The sequence below is a fragment of the Sander vitreus genome, chromosome 13 (genome assembly GCF_031162955.1).
Source record: "Sander vitreus isolate 19-12246 chromosome 13, sanVit1, whole genome shotgun sequence".
Lineage (NCBI taxonomy): Eukaryota > Metazoa > Chordata > Actinopteri > Perciformes > Percidae > Sander > Sander vitreus.
This window is the reverse complement of record NC_135867.1, coordinates 3,800,192-3,817,437: the sequence shown is the minus strand read 5'-3', so window position 1 is coordinate 3,817,437 and position 17,246 is coordinate 3,800,192. Positions and strand designations below refer to the sequence as shown.

Genomic DNA, 17,246 nt, shown 5'->3' with positions numbered 1-17,246 from the left:
GATCGACATCCAGATAGATTGATAGATCCAGATATTGTATTATATATAAACTATCACAATATAGGCTACTTATATTTATGTTTCTATTCTTAATTTAGGACTGCAATTATCATTGTCGATTGTGTTCATTTTTTTTTATTTTTTATAAATCATTGATTATTCGTGTCAGAAAATAGTCAAACATACATATACATAACTGAAACAACTTAAACACATGAAATCCCTCCTGTATTAATTGTATTTTGATGTAAATAAACTAAATATAGCTGACTGAATGTGACAACTTATTTTACAGTTTTTCTCATATTTTGCACAATCCCCAAATTACTAAATTTTCTCTAAGCAATATGTAGCCTACTTGTACTTTATATTGAAGCTTTAACGATAAGTCGATTATATCTATTTTCATAATCAACTAATCAAGTCATTTGGAAGAAAAAATATCAAAATTGGGGGAAGAGATGACTTACAAAGATACAAAACAGCTACAAGTGTGTATGCACTATACAGGATTTACCCTATTATACTTTATCGACAGGACATCAAACAGCCACCCACAAATAGTCTATAAACAAAGCATCAAGCTGTCTTTGAGATTTCACATCAACAACGGTTAGAATTACTCAGGCTACCGAAGAATAACATAATTCCTCCATTCAATTAGGCCTAAGCGACGCACCCCAAGCTTCCATCCTTAACCTTTTTGCCAGCAGCGTGTTGGCATTTAAACAAAGTGCTGTGTGTCCACAGTGTGTGCTGACTGTATTGCCTGAGGCCTTTTGGAGGAGTAACACTTAGGTTTTAGTTTGTGATCTCCCTGCAGGGGAAAAGGCCTCTAACATGTTCCGTTTGAGCTTCAACTTTACTCTGCAAACAAAAGTGTATTGGGAGTTGCACCTGGAATTGCCTCTAGCCTGAAAATAAACAACAACTTCGCTATTAAAATGTGAAAAGATGAAGTGAAAAACATGCAGCTGTTACTTGTATCTATTCTGAATAAAACCAAAGGATGCAGCCAATGGCCAAGTGTGAGTTTGCTCAAAATGCAAAGGCGTTATACTGTCAGCTATTCCATCAATCAATAGATAATCTCTCTCAAGAGTTAAAGACGACACAAGGGTTAACAAACAGCCATGTATATGGGCTCTTCCAGTCTCTCCACTGCTGGCTGTTCCAATTTAACGAGAGAGAGGAGCAAGAGGGGTTAGGATGGTGACCGGCCTCTGACGAGCTGTTACCACCATCTTCAGTCAGAGAGGACATTATTTCTTCAGCTTCAGCTGCGTTGTCACCCCGGCGGGAGGTGTGCCAACAGAGCTTGCAGCAGGTGAATCGGTTTTCTTTCTGAGTAAAACCAAAAATGTATTAAACTGCCTTGTTTTCTTTTTGCCATGGCTATATGATGCTAACTGCAGAATGGATTTCAAGGACTTAACGCGCTGATTAATGGCCTCCAACGAGTTAAAGTGCTCATATTATGCCTTTTGGCTTTTTCACTTTCCTTTATTGTATTATATATCTTTTTTGTGCACATTATAGGTTTACAAAGTGAAAAAGCCCAAAGTCCACCCCAAAGAGACTTACCATCTCCAACAGAAAACACTGTTCACAAACTGCTCCAAACAGCTCTGTTGTAGTCCAGCCTTTACTTCCGTGACTAATTCAGGCTAATTATTGCTAACTAAAATGCTAGTTAACATTAGTAATTAAATGTAAACAGCTAATGTGAGACGAAACTGCCTGCGAGCTTCTCCTGTACTATACGGTAATTCCTCTACTATGCGACAGTAAGTCGTGTGGTTATGACACAATCGTTAGCCTATTTTTACAAAAACGTCTGTTTCTTTAGAAATAAACAATGGACAAATAGAGTCTTTAAACGCTTCAAATGTAAAGTTATTCGCTGTCAAAGTGACGTCAAAATGAATGGCAGTCAATGGAATGCTAACGTCGGGTGATCGCTTTGTAGCATCAAAATGGCGCCATAGGAGGTTCGAGCTCTGAAGCAAAGCTTACCCCCTTGGTTATAATGCTCGCCTAGCTGCTAGCGTGGCACACCCTCATACTCTGCTTCTGACTGGCTAGTAGTCCTTCCTTACCTAGCTACTGCACATGTGCGACTCCCAACAAAGATGTTACAGCAGTGAGATGTCTCACTCTGTAGCTAAAACAGAGACCTGAACACAGGGTGAAAAGAGGAGCTGCAGCAATGTGCGGTACAACAAATATATGGTGTTTTTTGAAAATTAAACCATGTAAACTTATTCTGAAATAACCTCTAAATACAATTATGAACCTGAAAATGAACATAATATGAGCATTTTAACATGTACTAAACATGAGTTGAATTTGCACCCCAGTGCCACCTTGATGCTCATGACATGAATAGCATGTATAGTTATCTTTATTGAAGTGAATTAGGTTTAAATCGCTGTCATGCATGAATGATTGATATTTTTGCAATTTTACACATAATAATCCACAATGATCACATTACACAAAACTGAAATTGCACATCAAAATGACACTTATTAAGGGGAGCCTAGCCGAGCTCCCCCTAGCTCCCCCGTAGTTCGCACCCTGGTCTTCTTCAAATAGAATACATGAGTACGTTACGTTACGTTAGTACTACATAGTTGTAGTACAGTAGTTGTAAATATAACTACTGTATATTTGGTATAAATGATCTGAATCTGCAAAGTAGGTAGTAACTAAAATGATCAACTAAATGTAGTAAAAAGTAGTATTAATGCTTAATGACTCTGATCATTCAAAGTAAGAATTGGAACATAAACATTAATTGGCAAATATCTTTTTTAAATGCATAGTTATTAAATACATTTATAATATTTCATCAGTGCGATTAAGAATTTGCAGGGAATTTAATTCAGGTGTTTTGCTCTCACAGTACATACACAGAAATAGACATCCGGCTAAAACAAGGACAGTACATACACAGAAATAGACATCCGGCTAAAACAAGGACAACAAAGCTGAACATGGTAAACATAAACATGTAACTACTATGTACAGACTACTACTATGTAAGTTTGTATATAAATAGTCTCACTTTGCCAGACCATCCACACACTGCGGAGCAGAGTATATAAACAAAGTGTATATATACATATACACATACGTATGCCTACACATATGTACATAGACGACACATGTAAACAAACAGCTCTATACGGATTGTAAACAGTGATACAATAGGGCAATGCAAAAGTTCTAATGGTGCTGGAACAAATTACTGCTGGAAGGAAATATTAATATAACATGTTGCTTATATATCTTAGGTTGGTGGATATGAGAGTACATACAGTATTTATTTGACGGATATTGACATGTTTAAATTATGTAATTGATTCAATTAGCTACAGCAATTAAACACTGGTTCCACACATCCGGTGATTGCCTCACTTATTCCGGGCACTTCCGCCTCCTGGAAACCGCCGTGTGTGCCTCTTTGGTTCCCACCCAAACAAACAAAGCTCATGGAGATTTCTCCCCCCTTAGAAACAGCTCTGTGTCTGGCCAGCTGATCCCGTCAGTTAGCTGGACTTGTTATCCGAAAGTCAAGCTCCTGTTAGCCGGTTACGATATCTTTCTGTAACGGTATTTAACTGACAGTTTGTAATTCCAGTTGTTGCGCAACACTAACGTTAACCTAGCTAGCTGCGAGTCTCCAAACAACAGCAGGAGAGATGACAAGCCGTTTGTCGGTTACAGGCTGTACTTTAAAACGGGTTTGACAAGCACGGATGACAGCCCCGGTTCGGCTCCTGCTCGGAAAAGATCAGATGTTGAAGACAATTTGTTGAGTCAACCAGCTAGTTACCAGGTAAGTGTTTTGCGTTAGCTAGCTAGGTTAGCTAACGTTAACGGCTGCTATGTCATGTTTGTTCCGGTGAGGCAGTGATGGGACAAGTACTCAGACCTAACGTTACTTGAGTAAAAGTAGTAATACCACAGGGTAGAAATACTTGTCCTGCGCTCAGGTAGAAGTGCAAAGGCATTAGCATCAAAATATACAAAAAGTAAGTTACTCTTTATGCAGAAAACGTAAACTGTATACCTCAGAGGTGTAGCTAACTTGGCTAGCTAATAGAGTAACGTTACAAGTATGAAGTAGAAGACAATTGAAATACTCAAGTAAAGTACAATTACCTAAACATTTTATTCTTTAAGTACAGTACTTGAAAGGTGAGGTGAATTGAAGACAAATACGTTTGTATATAGTTTAATAAAACGCCATGTTTGTTTTTATTAAGTTGTTTTAGATAAATTGCAGAGACAGCAGTCACTTGTTAGCTGTCACATCTTGAAAGGGAAAGTTTTAACCTTAAGGGGCGACATGGTAAAAAGTCAAGCAGGAATATAATACATTTAACATTTTATTTTTTCATTTAAAATCAGTGTAACGTCTGGTAGTACAGCGAAAGCTAATGCTTTGTATGTAATTCATCCATTTGCAGTAGAGCTGAAACGAAACGTAGTCAGTTAAAGCCTTGGTCTATTTGATTACAATATGTATTAACCATTATCAAAGTGTCATCAGTAATATTTAGTCACTTAGAAATACAGATTGTAGAACTAGTGATGGAAATGAACTAAATACATTGACTCAAGTACTGTACAGTACAATTTTTTGAGGTACTTTTACTTTATTTTTCCTGCTACTTTATACTTCTTCACTACCACTATTGTCATATTTGACGTATTCTTTAGTGGCAGTCCTTATTAAAATTTGGCGGGAAAGACAACATTATGAAGAGATTCTTTATGAAGGTGAGTTAGAAGAAAAACGTCAGATGTCTGCAGACACAACAGAAGTTAAGAGGAAGTGAAAAAAAATGTTCTAAATCAAACAAACGTTTAGAATTTGGTAATTATGGAGTTTTTTTCATGATCGTTTTCTCCAAATAAAAACATGTTATTGTTTAAAATGCATGCACATTGTATACATGACATCATCAGTATTGCCACTCATTTGTTCCTGTATTGTTGTATCCTGTCTTTTCACCACACAGCACTGAGTAGCTGTGTACATTAACCACCATCCCTCAACTCTCCCCCCTCCCTACCTCCTTCCTCCTGTTTGCTCTGGTGCGGTCCCATCCTGTGCTTTTCCACTCTAGTCACTATGAGTGCAATGCGTGTGGACGCCAAAGTGGTGATGCTGGGGAAGGAGAGCGTGGGGAAGACCAGCCTGGTGGAGAGATACGTTCATCATCGCTTCTTGGTCGGACCGTACCAGAACGTGAGTGTCAGCTGCTCTGCTTTAATTTCCATGTCAACGATGAAAGGCCCACAGGGAGGTTCTGGTAATCAGGCTCAAGTCTGGGATCATCTTAAAGCTTAAAAGTAACTGATGCAGTAATGTTTCGGTATGTTTCTTCAAGCAGATGTTATATTAGACAAGCATTTTTCGAGTTGTTCATATTAACGTCACGTGGAAGTTATTTAGACAGGCCTCTCTCATAGGGCTGCACGATATAACCTAAAATCAAAATAACGATTGATTGCACATTTTACTTTGATAACGATAAATGAATGATAATTACATTTTTTTTTTGTGATTCGACGGACACTGCGTTTTTTTTTTATAAAGTTTTTAAAAACGTATTTTGCATGATAAAAATGTAAATAGGCTATACAATCAATCTTAACTGCTAATTAACTTGTTAGTCCTAACTTTGAACCAGCAAGTTGCGTTTTAAGCTCCTCTTTTTTCCTGCTTGTGGAGAGCTTCGTGACACATGAAACTATATTGATGAGGACCGGCGAGTAAAATCGGCTTTAGTTCCACAATATGTGCATCGATCTATGCACTGTGTATTCTGCATGCACGAACACATTAACTGTTACAGCTTTTACTTTTTTACCAATCTGCCAATTCACAGCCAACTGCAATAAAAATGTGAATAACAACAACTTAACTGCTGGTTTGGAGCAGAAGCTCCATGTTAGCGTAGGACAAGGAAGAATATTCAAACTCGAAGTTCACACTGGCAGTTGAAATCAGCTCCGTAATACGCAATACGCCCCCAGCGGACGTCGTACTACACCGTTGAAAAGCTTCGGAAGCGTCTCACAAAAATGTCAGAGAGACTAGAACGACTGATAAGTGTCTGAATGTACGATTCTCTATGACCTCTCTGATACAGATATAAATAGAAAGGCTGCTGCGTGGAGAAAAGTTGCCCAGGACGTTGACATGTCACGTCGGTTAAATGTGATATAGCGGTATAATGTCAATAGTTCGATGTCTATTGCTAGCTAACCAATTAGCATTAGCAGGTTTGTTTATCAGTACCATAGCAACGTTAACTTCCGCTGGAATTGTCGGATAGGAACCGTCCGTAGCCTTTTGCAAGAGTTAAATTCTTTGAACGCATCCGGATGACCAACTGACACGATTATTTTCGCACCGCACTCGTTCGGACCCGGTTGGACCCATTCGCATGCAGTCTGCGAATCTCCATAGGAAATGAATGACTTCCGGTCGTTTCGAAGCCGTATCAGAGCTGATTTCAACGGCCAGTGTGAAGGCGGCGTGAGTACTCACAGTCTACAGGGACTCATTTGAGTTTCTGGTGCTTGTTTTCTCTTCCTGACAGACTATCGGTGCTGCTTTTGTTGCCAAACCAATCCAGGTGGGAGAGAAAGTGATCACCCTGGGAATATGGGTGAGTTGGAGTTACACCACTGTCTCTTTTTATCATGTTGTCTGTCTCCAAATGCTTTGTATGGTTTATAGTTTCTACTTTTTAATCTATTTTAGTTTATGTATGTCTTATTTATTTCTGTTACTTTCTATACTTTGTTGTACTGCTGCTCTGCTGGGGATAAATACAACTGTGTCTTAACTTATCTTAGAGGCTACCTGATATGAATTTGAGTATTTGTACTACATCAGTGCCACAATAACAGCCTAGACTAACTCAGCCTAAACTCACGATGAACAGTTAAAAAAAAAAAAAAAAAGATCAACATCGATGCAGCAGAACCAGAAAGTCTTTTTTTATTTCCCTGCATTCTTCTTCTTTAAAACCTGGTGCCTACATTACCCACACTTAAGGCTGCACAATTAATCACAATTTTACTGAAATCACAATATGGACTGGTGCAATATCCAAATCGCAGGTAGGGTGCAATATTTGTTTAAAGCAAAATATGTGTCAAACTATTCTGAATGAAGTATTGCGGTGTATATGTGTGTGTATGTATGTATGTATGTATGTATGTGTGTGTGTGTATATATATATATATATATATATATATATATATATATATATATATATATATATATATATATATATATATCCTACAGACTATAGAAAAGATCTTTGTTTGGTACAGATCCTCACAAAAATCACACTATATTCATCAATTTTTATATTTTTCAATAAAAATGAGAATAATGACACAAAAGTGATCATCACAAGAGTGTCAATCATAATGCAATCGCAAAAATCACAATTAGATTTTCCTACCCTACCCACAATGCAGTCTCTCATTGCCAGACCTATCACCACAGCGCTGTGGAGTAAGGTCTGGCTACACCACACATACATTCTAGAGATGGCGAAATAAATGCTCTGGATTGTTTGCATTTCTTTAAACCATTCACAATCGTCTTTTTGTCAAATTGAGCAAATGCCAAAAGAAATAGCTGATGTTCAGGTGATCACACAACTTTAATAGCAGTGAGGGGAAATTGGCTCAGAGCTGCAGGGCGTGTCACACTGGGGATTACTCAGCATTTTAAGCCAGCATGGGGGTTGTAGGAATGTCGACTATGTAACATCAGCTCTGAGATCTACAAAGGCTGAGGCATTTTGTGCATGTCAACAGGAAGCTGGATCTCAGTTTCTTTCATTCCTCTTTGTCTCACTCAGGACACAGCTGGATCCGAGCGCTACGAAGCCATGAGCAGAATCTACTACAGAGGAGCCCGGGCAGCCATAGTCTGCTATGGTAAATCTACTTGCTTCCTAGTCATCTGAAGGAGAGCTTTCAGGTGTCATTACTACACTTGTCTCGCATTGCCAGACCTTCCACAACAGCGCTGCGGAGGAAGGTCTGGCTAGTCCACACAGCATTCTGGGATGGGAGAGAAACATGCTCTGGTTTATTGGCATTTCTTTAAAACCAATCACAATCGTCTCGGACGGAGCAACGGTGCCTCTGCAAAACAGCCTCGGGAGGGATCTTGTTTTGGTGGAACATGTGTACGTTCAAAAGGCTGTTTTAGTCGTGCAACAGAAAACTCAGATTGGACAGATAGTCTAGCTAGCTGTCTGGATTTACTCTGCAGAGATCTGAGGAGCAGTTAACCATAGTCCTCAGAAATCCACCGGAGTTTAGAACGCCAACACAAAGAAAGAGGAAGGTAACGGACATCCGGACGAAGTGAGGGTCATCCGGCGGCACCTTAACAAACCCCGAAGTGGAACGTCGTAGATTTAAACTATTACTCCACAACCTCTGGTAGCAGTACGGGAGGTCTGCTAGTATTTGGGCAGCAACAGCTGGATGCATTTCTAAATTAACTTGACAGCATAGAGAACTGAATGCCCAAGGCTACTTTTTGTGGCGTTTTCAATGGGGAACTGAGCATTGTGCCACTGATACCAAATATACCCGGGGAATTTGTTTTGGTTTTGGTTTTTAGTTCTACATTACATTTTAGCCGACTTCTCAAGATATGTCTGTTAGTGCCGAGATGCTGGACTCCACTCAGTGTCCGCAGGTTTAGGGCTGCAACTAACGATTATTTTCATAGTCGATTTGAGTTTACAGTTTACTGTCACAGTGGAGTGAAGAAACTAGAAAATATTCACATTTAGGAAACTGGAATCAGAATTTTTTTTCACCATTAAAAATGGATCGATTATCAAAATAGTTGGTGAATAAATGAATAGTTAATAATGAAGTTATAATCAATAGTAACCGATTCATCTTTGCAGCTCTACGCAGATTAAACCCTTTATTCTGTTCCCTCATGCTAACAGCCACTGTAGCTACGCTGTACAGCATTTCCTCTAGATCAGCTGTCCTGGACAATTGGTGAGGACTGCGAGTCAAGCAGTCAAATATTTTTACATAGAAGTAAAAAAAAAAAAAATAATGAATGAAATCGATAGATCCTCGTTGGTCGGGGCTTAAAATCCATTCAAAATAACACATTTGGAGCATGACAGTGGTGTCAACGAAGGGGTACGTTACGTCACTCTACACATGAGTGCTGATGCTCGAGGCTTGAATGTAAAGGCGAGGACAGTTCTTGTAAAAACCAATGAGTCAAATTCTGGATAAGAGTGTTCGAGAGTGAAGATGAACACAATGATCTCTGAGAGGACGAGAATTGCGATCAGAGCAGCAGAGGCGAGCTCAGAGGATATGAATAAAATCACAGTATGATAAGACTTGGAGGGTCTTCTTGATGCTACAGTTATTCGTCTCTGTTCTAGGCATGGGCCAGTTACCAGTTTCAAGGTATACCGAGGTTTGAAAAAGTTAGTTTCAAAACCACAAACATTTTCCATCATACCTTTCTTGTGGTATGAGCTGTTTTTTTCCTTAAAAGGTGCAGTAGGTAAGCCTTATTAAACTAACTTTCTGTCATATTTGCTGAAACTGACCCTATGTTCCAGTAGAACTACATGAAGCAGGTAATAAAAAAGAAAAAGAAAAATCCAGCTCCTCTGGCTCTGGCCTGTAGTGTGATTTGCAAAAACCCACCGCTCCCTGTTCAGATGCACCAATCAGGGCCAGGGGGGGGTGTCTAACTGCGTGTCAATCATTGCTCATGCACACGCATACACCTCAACAGTCCCGCCCACAGCTGACTCCAGAAGTAAAAATCCCATTGATTTTCTCCATAAGGATTTAGAATATCAGTCATAATGTCTAAACCATCTGATGTAGACTGACCACGAGCTACGTGTTTGTGAAACGAAGGTTTCTGCTCCTGTAGAAGCTACAAGTCCGTGTGAAATCAACCTTGTTTTAAGAAAAACATCCGTGATTTAATGGAGAAAAACTACACTACCCACAATCATAAGCGTAACAGCAACGTCTACGATTGGTCCAACTCGCTGTTACCATAGAAATGTTTACCGTACCCGCGAAACCGCTAAAGGCTAGAGTGAGCGTCTACCATTGAAGTCTATGATAGTTTCTGTACCTTTGCCTTTTTTGCCGTTATCAAAATGTTTTTTTGCGCCGAATCAAATGTGTTATGCTCACTATTCATCTCGTAGCTGGTTGGCTTGGTTCCAGACTTAAAACTCTATATATATATATAACACTTGCGGAGACAGAGCCGAAAAAAAGTGGGCGGTCACTGTTGAGCTCTATTCATTCTCCCTTGTGGGGGGAGGGGCTTAGGAGAAAGGGAGGGAGGGGGGGGGGGGACTTAGAAGTTGTTGATGTTGTCGAAGTCCTGGATCTTCGCAATCCTACCTACGGCACCTTTTAAGGAAATCCCTGTCAGTGTGAAGTGTGTTTAAAAAATGAAATATATTGTGTTCAGGCATTTCCAAAAATATATATTTCAAAGATGTAATTGCAATACCGCAATCCCGTGAAACCGTGATATTTTTGCTAAAGTTTATCACACTGGCCCATGCCTACTCTGTTTCACATTGGGGAACTTTGTCTCTTTTTAGAAAACAGCTGGTGGCATTTCCCAGTGGATTAGTCACACTGCTGTCATGTTTTATTTAACATCTTCCATCAAATCTGCTTCTTCTTTACCCTCTACCTTGTTTCTGTTTGTCTGTTTGACTGTTAACCCTTTACTTCAGAGTTTCTTTTATATTCCTTTCATTTTACTCTCCATTGTGAAAAATCTGTGAAATAATAATAGGAACTGGTAGACTAGTTGTGGATTCTAGTTTTAATATCACCCGTATGCAGGGTTGTGTTTTATATACGTTTTTTACTTTTGGACTTTCAGACCTGACCGACAGCAGCAGCTTCCAGCGAGCTCGGTTCTGGGTGAAGGAGCTGCAGAACTGCGAGGAAGTAAGCAAGCGTTTCTACTCGAAAGTTAAATGTAGTAGCTGAATGCATAGGAAACAAAGTGGCAGGAGCGCTCCGGGTATCCTTTTAACCACCGGTGCTCATATAACGGTAGAAAGAATTTTGACTGAAAAAGTCATTAAAACAACCATGTTCAGGCACTCGAGTGCCTTGCACAGAGTTGTGTCTAAATGGAATCAGTGTCGCATGGCTCTCTTTATGGTCAAGGTATAAATACCGCGGTCAGCTTGTTGAAGTTCTGAAATACTTCTGCACTCAGTAACGTCTTTTTATCTGCGTTGTGTACTCCAGCACTGTAAAATCTACCTGTGTGGCACTAAGAGCGACCTGATTGGAGGAGACCGGAGCCTGCGGCAAATCGACTACCACGATACTCAGGACTTTGCTGACGGTAATTACAGTCTTCCTGTTGTAAAGCTGCCACTCTTACTGGTCCCTGTACTGATACTTTCACCTGTTAGATTTATGATTCACATGTAAATATAATCACTCCCTTGGAATGTGTTGATGTAGCAGCCTGGTCTCAAGTCAGTTTTATGTAAAAAGTAGGGCTGTCAAAATAACGCATTAATTTTGATTAATTAATCTGAGAAAAAATAACGCGTTAAAAAAATGAACGCAGATTAATCCATTCCATATTGACGTTTGCATACAGACAAAAATCTGGTGCCACTGATATTTCTGCGCTTCTCTCTGCTGCTCTGAAACAGACGTTACAGGAAACAGAAACATCGCTGCACGTGACGCTAGTTAACTCAACAGCAGCTAACGTTAGCCTACCGCTAGCTAGTAGCTGGATTAAACACGGTTAAAATGCTGACAGCTAACGCTAAACGGCGTAAAGTGTGACTGTGTTTTACTGTAGAGGATTCTATGTAACAATCTGCAGCTGCCGTCGGAGAAACAACACAGCCGGTGCGTTCAATGAAACTGGTAAACTACAGCCTCGTGGTGCATTTGAAGTTATTGTAAATGTCCTTTTCCTATCTGGTTGTTGTTTTTGTTGTTCAACAGCAATTTACTAGTGAAATAAGTTATTGTTATACATTATTATTATTAAATCATTTAATTTTGACCATATGGCCTTAGCAATATGTCACCAACTGTTGTTTAGTACCCTTTTTTTTTTCTTTTCTTTTTTTACTTTCTTAAAAAGTATCGGTTCAGGCGCCGTTAATTATGTATGCGATAAATTTCGATTAATCAGAGTATGTAATTAATTAGATTACATTTTTTAATCGATTGACAGCCCTAGTAAAAAGTTGTTTCTGATCACAGTAGCGTTTAATGCTCTGTCGTGCTGCCTTCATTAAGATGTCTGACCAGCCGAACACAACCGATCAATGTGTATTTTCTTATTCATTAAATTAATTGTGTACGCTATAAAATATCCCAAATTGCTTGTTTTGTTCGACGGAAGCTGGGATCAGTGAAGTTTTGGCATTTGTGCTTAAAAAAAAAAAAAAGAAAAAATCTAAATTTTTGCCTATTAATTGGCAGTCGATCGACTCTCTAAACTTTGTTTATTGTTACATTTTGCTGGCACTTCTTGTATGAAGTGGATAAACAGGGTCTGTAGAGGGCAAATCAGTTCAGAGTTTTCCTGACTGAGAGGCAAGTTTGTTTACGCTGACAGTTTCAGTTGTAGTTGGGACACCGATGCCCTCGTCAGAAGTCTTTTAAATTAAATTTTAGGAGTCTTTAATTGGATTTACAAAAGTAAATGCCTGCCATGGGCAGTGATGTTGGTTATGAAATGTTTGCCAGCTGTCATGAGACGTTATACGCCTATAAACCGAAAGGGAGACTGGTCTGACAGTGGATTGTGCAGCAGGAGGCTGTTTAATCCTTTTTTTGTGGAGTTTCAGTTTCATCAGACTGCAGTAAATCTTAATAAATGTAAATGTGCGTGCGCTCACTGTTTTGATTTGCTTTCACAGAGATCGGTGCGCTGCATTTTGAGACCTCCAGTAAAACAGGAAACAACGTGGGTGAGTCACACCTCCTGCAGAACACATTTACTACGATCACAGCTGCATTCTTTCACAATCTGTCAATTGAGGAAGTGGGTTTCCCTTTGGAACTCTGATATTGACAAATCTGGGCACCTTTTCACGTACGTAAACAGTTGATTGTAAGAGAACATCCAACCCAACATGGCAGATAGTTCTTCAGGGAAGACACAGTTTAAAAATACCAGATTGTTGCGATTCTTCAGAACCTCACGGTGTAAGGGAAAAACTGCTCTTACAACCTCAAAATAATCAGACCACTACTTCCTCTGTATATTTTCGAACTTCATTCATGCCGAGTGAACGTCTTTTCATTCTACTGTCGAGCATACGGTTGAGTACCGAAAACCAGTGCGTATTTGTTTCAGTTTCTGTATTGTTTATTTTTTATTGTTTAATATGTTTGTTTGTGTATGTATGCACCTATCACCAAGGCAAATTCCACGTAGGGTAACTACTGTGGCAACAAACTTCTTTCTGATTCGGATCAATATGGCACTGGTTCCTAAATGACGATGCAGATTTCGGTGCCACTTAAATGCCTGAGCTGCCGTCTGGCTCCGAGACGGACGTTACAAGGAACGGAAGCATCACTGCATGTGGCGCTAGTTAACACTGCATATGCAGCCGAATGATCAAATAAAAGATGAAACTGATGAGAAGATGTCCCAGTAACATTATGAGGATGAGTGTCCCTCACGCTCACAGTGGGCATCAGTAAGTAAGTAATTGGGCTGCACAATGAATCGCCATTGTATCGAAATCACAATATGGACTAGTGCGATATCCAAATCACAGGTAGGGTGCAATATTTGTCAAACCATTCTGAATTAAATATTGTGGTGCTGCAGACGTCCCGACCTACAAATCCTATCCTACAGACTATAGAAAACATCTTTGTTTCTTACAGTTACTCGCAAAAAAAATCACACACTAATCATTTTAATTTGAATAATTTTCAATTCTACAAAAACGATCATTCCCTCCAATATTGTGAATCATATCGCAATGTCAGTCAAAATAATCCCAATTACATATTTTCCTAATACCTTGCAGCCCAAGTAAGTAAGTTAAGTAAATAAACTTTATTTATAAAGCACCGTTCAAAACCATGGTTACAAAGTGCTGTACAGAGCAACATTTGGTATCTCTAACTGCAAAATCTGTCCTCTCAAACACCAGCTGCTGAATATTACGCAAGCACGAGGCTTTTTCCTCAACGGTCCAGTCATGTCTGCATGAAGCCATAAAAAATATTGACTTTATGACAGCTGTGTGTGAATAACAAAACACAGTTACTTTGACAGATAGACGAAGGCGGCGATGTTACTTATTCACTGTCTGAAAAGAGCTGGAGAAGCTGCTGCTGTCGGCCAATTGAAACAAATTCAAATCTGCTTTAAACTTCTATACATTCGGTTGCAGTAAAGCTATATTTCTCAGCAGTAGTTTAGAGAGAACTAAATAACAAAATGATTCAATTGCAAACGATGAAAGTATTTTAAGGGTGGTAATGTTGAAGTGTTGCTCTTTGGAAATATTCCTGTGACCCGTGAATGATTGTGAAAAAGGGAAGTGCATATAAATGTAAGACATGAGTCAGATTGAGACATAGAAGACAATAAGTATGTTTACATGCACACCAATATTCCACTATTATTCAGAATGACAATATTCAGAATTTGATTCAGGTCATGTAAACAGCATATTCTGAATAAGGCTTTTTCTGATTAAGACATGTAGAGTATTCTGGTTTTAGAGGTATTCTTTGGACATGTATACAAAGCATTCGGAATATGCGTCTCAATCAGGGGTTTCACCGCAGGTTTATGGTCAGCTCTGTTCGTTGCTATGGTTGCTGTACACAAACCAACCAGCCAACAGTTTGCAAGGCTGCAGACCCGATAAGAAGGAGAAACACGGCTACTTTTAAACATTATCAAAGACTTGGATATCAACAGGTTTTTGGATATGAGAAAACATCGCTACGCCGATCTTTTCAAGAAGCTGGTTGAAGGAATGAAAGAGGGACGCTGTGTTCGTACGCTCCAACAAGTCTGCCACCGCTGGTAAACTTTTTGTATATGTACGTTTTGCACGGCTGCATGTAAACGGGAATATTAGTGTAATGCTCACTTTCATTAGCCATGTAAACATGTCGGAATATCGTCTTTTTCGGAATTAGGGCAAAAACCGGAATATTATGTTCATGTAAACGTAGTCATTGACCTCTGTATTCTGGGATAGATAGTGTAATGGTTAAAGTACACTAAGGTTAGGGCACATTTTGATCACGATTTCAGCTTGTAACGATCACAAAAACAATGATCAAGAAACCTATTTTGCACATTACGTTTTGCAAGTTAACTTTGATTTTGTCTTGTGTTCTGAATAAAAAAATAGTTCAAACGGGAAAAGTATTAAGGCTGAGTTTTGATTGTGAGTTCTTCCATAATCGAGCAGCGCTAACTAAGGTTAATGGAGCCTCTCTGAACAAACATACCGCCGGTTCTAAACCAGGTATTATGAATGTGAGTGGGCCTGTTGTTATCACATCATCTTCTTCCTCTGCTTGACAGATGAGTTGTTCCAGAGAGTTGCTGAGGATTACAACAGCACTGCCCTCCAGTATATGACAGGTGAGTGTTTGAAAATCCAGCTGTTCCACTTAGCGTTCCCCCTAGAGGCCTGGAGAACTTCCGTTGTGTAATATGCAGCGTTTTATTTTTTTGCATTTGTTTTCGGGGATTGTGTGCTTTTATTTTTGCATCGTTTCTGTATTTGGTTGTGTTGTGTGTATTTGCAGCGCGTTTGCTAAATGCTGCGCATGTTTTTGCGTTTGCCCCTGTCGGCCACCGTACAAAATAGAATAAAAATATGAATAAATAAAATAATAAATAGATATCCAGCAAAAGAAAATGAACTAGAGAAGAGCAATTAAAGACAAAACTAATACAACTATAGCTAATATCTTGTTTGTTTAATCCGTACCAGAAGTTATAAAATAGAAGTAACGGAGTGTCTAACTGTGTTTCAGCGGAGGAAACGGGCGTGGACTTGAGCCAGAAGAAAGACTCCTATTTCTACTCCTGTTGTCATAACAACTGATGCCGAGCAACAGGAAGGGGAACAGACACGGTCACCTTCCCTCAGCCGGAGTAACAACCTGGATATGCTGGACGGACGGCCAGATAACTCAGCTCTGGAGCTGGGATCCAACTCACAAGAGGAAGAAGAAACCAGTACTGCTTACTGTTTATACCTTACTATACATGTTTATTACTTTAGTGCCATAAGGAACTGACGGCTGCAAGACCACGGAAGAGGATCTACTGCTGCTGCAACTGTTACTGGGTGGGAGAGGGATCTAAAACCCTAAACTCTCACCCAGTTAACTCCCTTTTCTTCTGCAGCTTCTTCTGAGCTGGACCCTGGAAGTAAACATATCTCTGAAGCTGCGGAGTTCATCAATCTGAAGTTAAAAAGAGGGATCCCGCCAAACACGGACTGGCAGAGAAAACCTGATTGTTGTAGCAAGGGCAGTGCTTCAGGAGGGTGAATGTTTTGTTTACAGCGGTTGGTTTTTGTTTACGTATTTAACCTTGTTGTGGAAACCCGTCTGTTAGACCCGAACATCTGCAATGACGCCGACGCAAACGGAGTGAAGCCAACTACGATATAAAAAAACAAAACACTCCAGTGTTTCCAGTCATACTTAATTACAATAAATTCCCTTTTTTTTTTTGGTGCAAATCTAGTATAAAGAAGTGATACCAATGATCTTTATGAAGGCCTTAATACCCGCAGTAGAAATGTGTGTCCAAAATTCAACTTTCCAGAGCGTTGGCTCTTCAGCGTTTCCCACCACATTATGGATGTATTCCATCAACTGGATACGGCGCCACCACGCAGCCAGTGGCCACTCGTGGTACTGCAATTTAGAGCTGCAAAGATGAATCGATTAGTTGTCAACTAATAAATGAATCGCCAACTATTTTGATAATTGATTAATCGGTTTGAGTAATTTTTAATGAAAAGAAATTCTGATTCCAGCTCCTTAAATGTGAAAATGTTCTAGTTTCTTCTCTCCTCTGTGACAGTTAAAGGTGCCGTAGGCAGGATTGGGAAGATCCAGGACTTAGCCACAAAATTTGAACATCAACAACTTCTCAGTCCCTC

General features: G+C 39.5%; 1 protein-coding gene across 1 annotated transcript in view; it reads left to right on the top strand.

The window, feature by feature from the left end:
• Positions 1–3,435: 3,435 nt before the first annotated feature.
• rab24 (RAB24, member RAS oncogene family) overlaps positions 3,436–17,246 on the top strand; it is a 14,931-nt gene continuing 1,120 nt past the window's right edge. The window contains exons 1-9 of the mRNA XM_078265683.1: positions 3,436–3,844; positions 5,142–5,263; positions 6,624–6,692; positions 7,905–7,983; positions 10,970–11,037; positions 11,347–11,446; positions 12,996–13,046; positions 15,647–15,706; positions 16,105–17,246. The exon at positions 16,105–17,246 is cut by the window's right edge and continues 1,120 nt beyond it. Coding sequence (XP_078121809.1) covers positions 5,147–5,263; positions 6,624–6,692; positions 7,905–7,983; positions 10,970–11,037; positions 11,347–11,446; positions 12,996–13,046; positions 15,647–15,706; positions 16,105–16,175 — 615 coding nt within the window. The 5' untranslated portion in view covers positions 3,436–3,844; positions 5,142–5,146 and the 3' untranslated portion in view covers positions 16,176–17,246. The remainder of the gene's footprint in view (positions 3,845–5,141; positions 5,264–6,623; positions 6,693–7,904; positions 7,984–10,969; positions 11,038–11,346; positions 11,447–12,995; positions 13,047–15,646; positions 15,707–16,104) is intronic.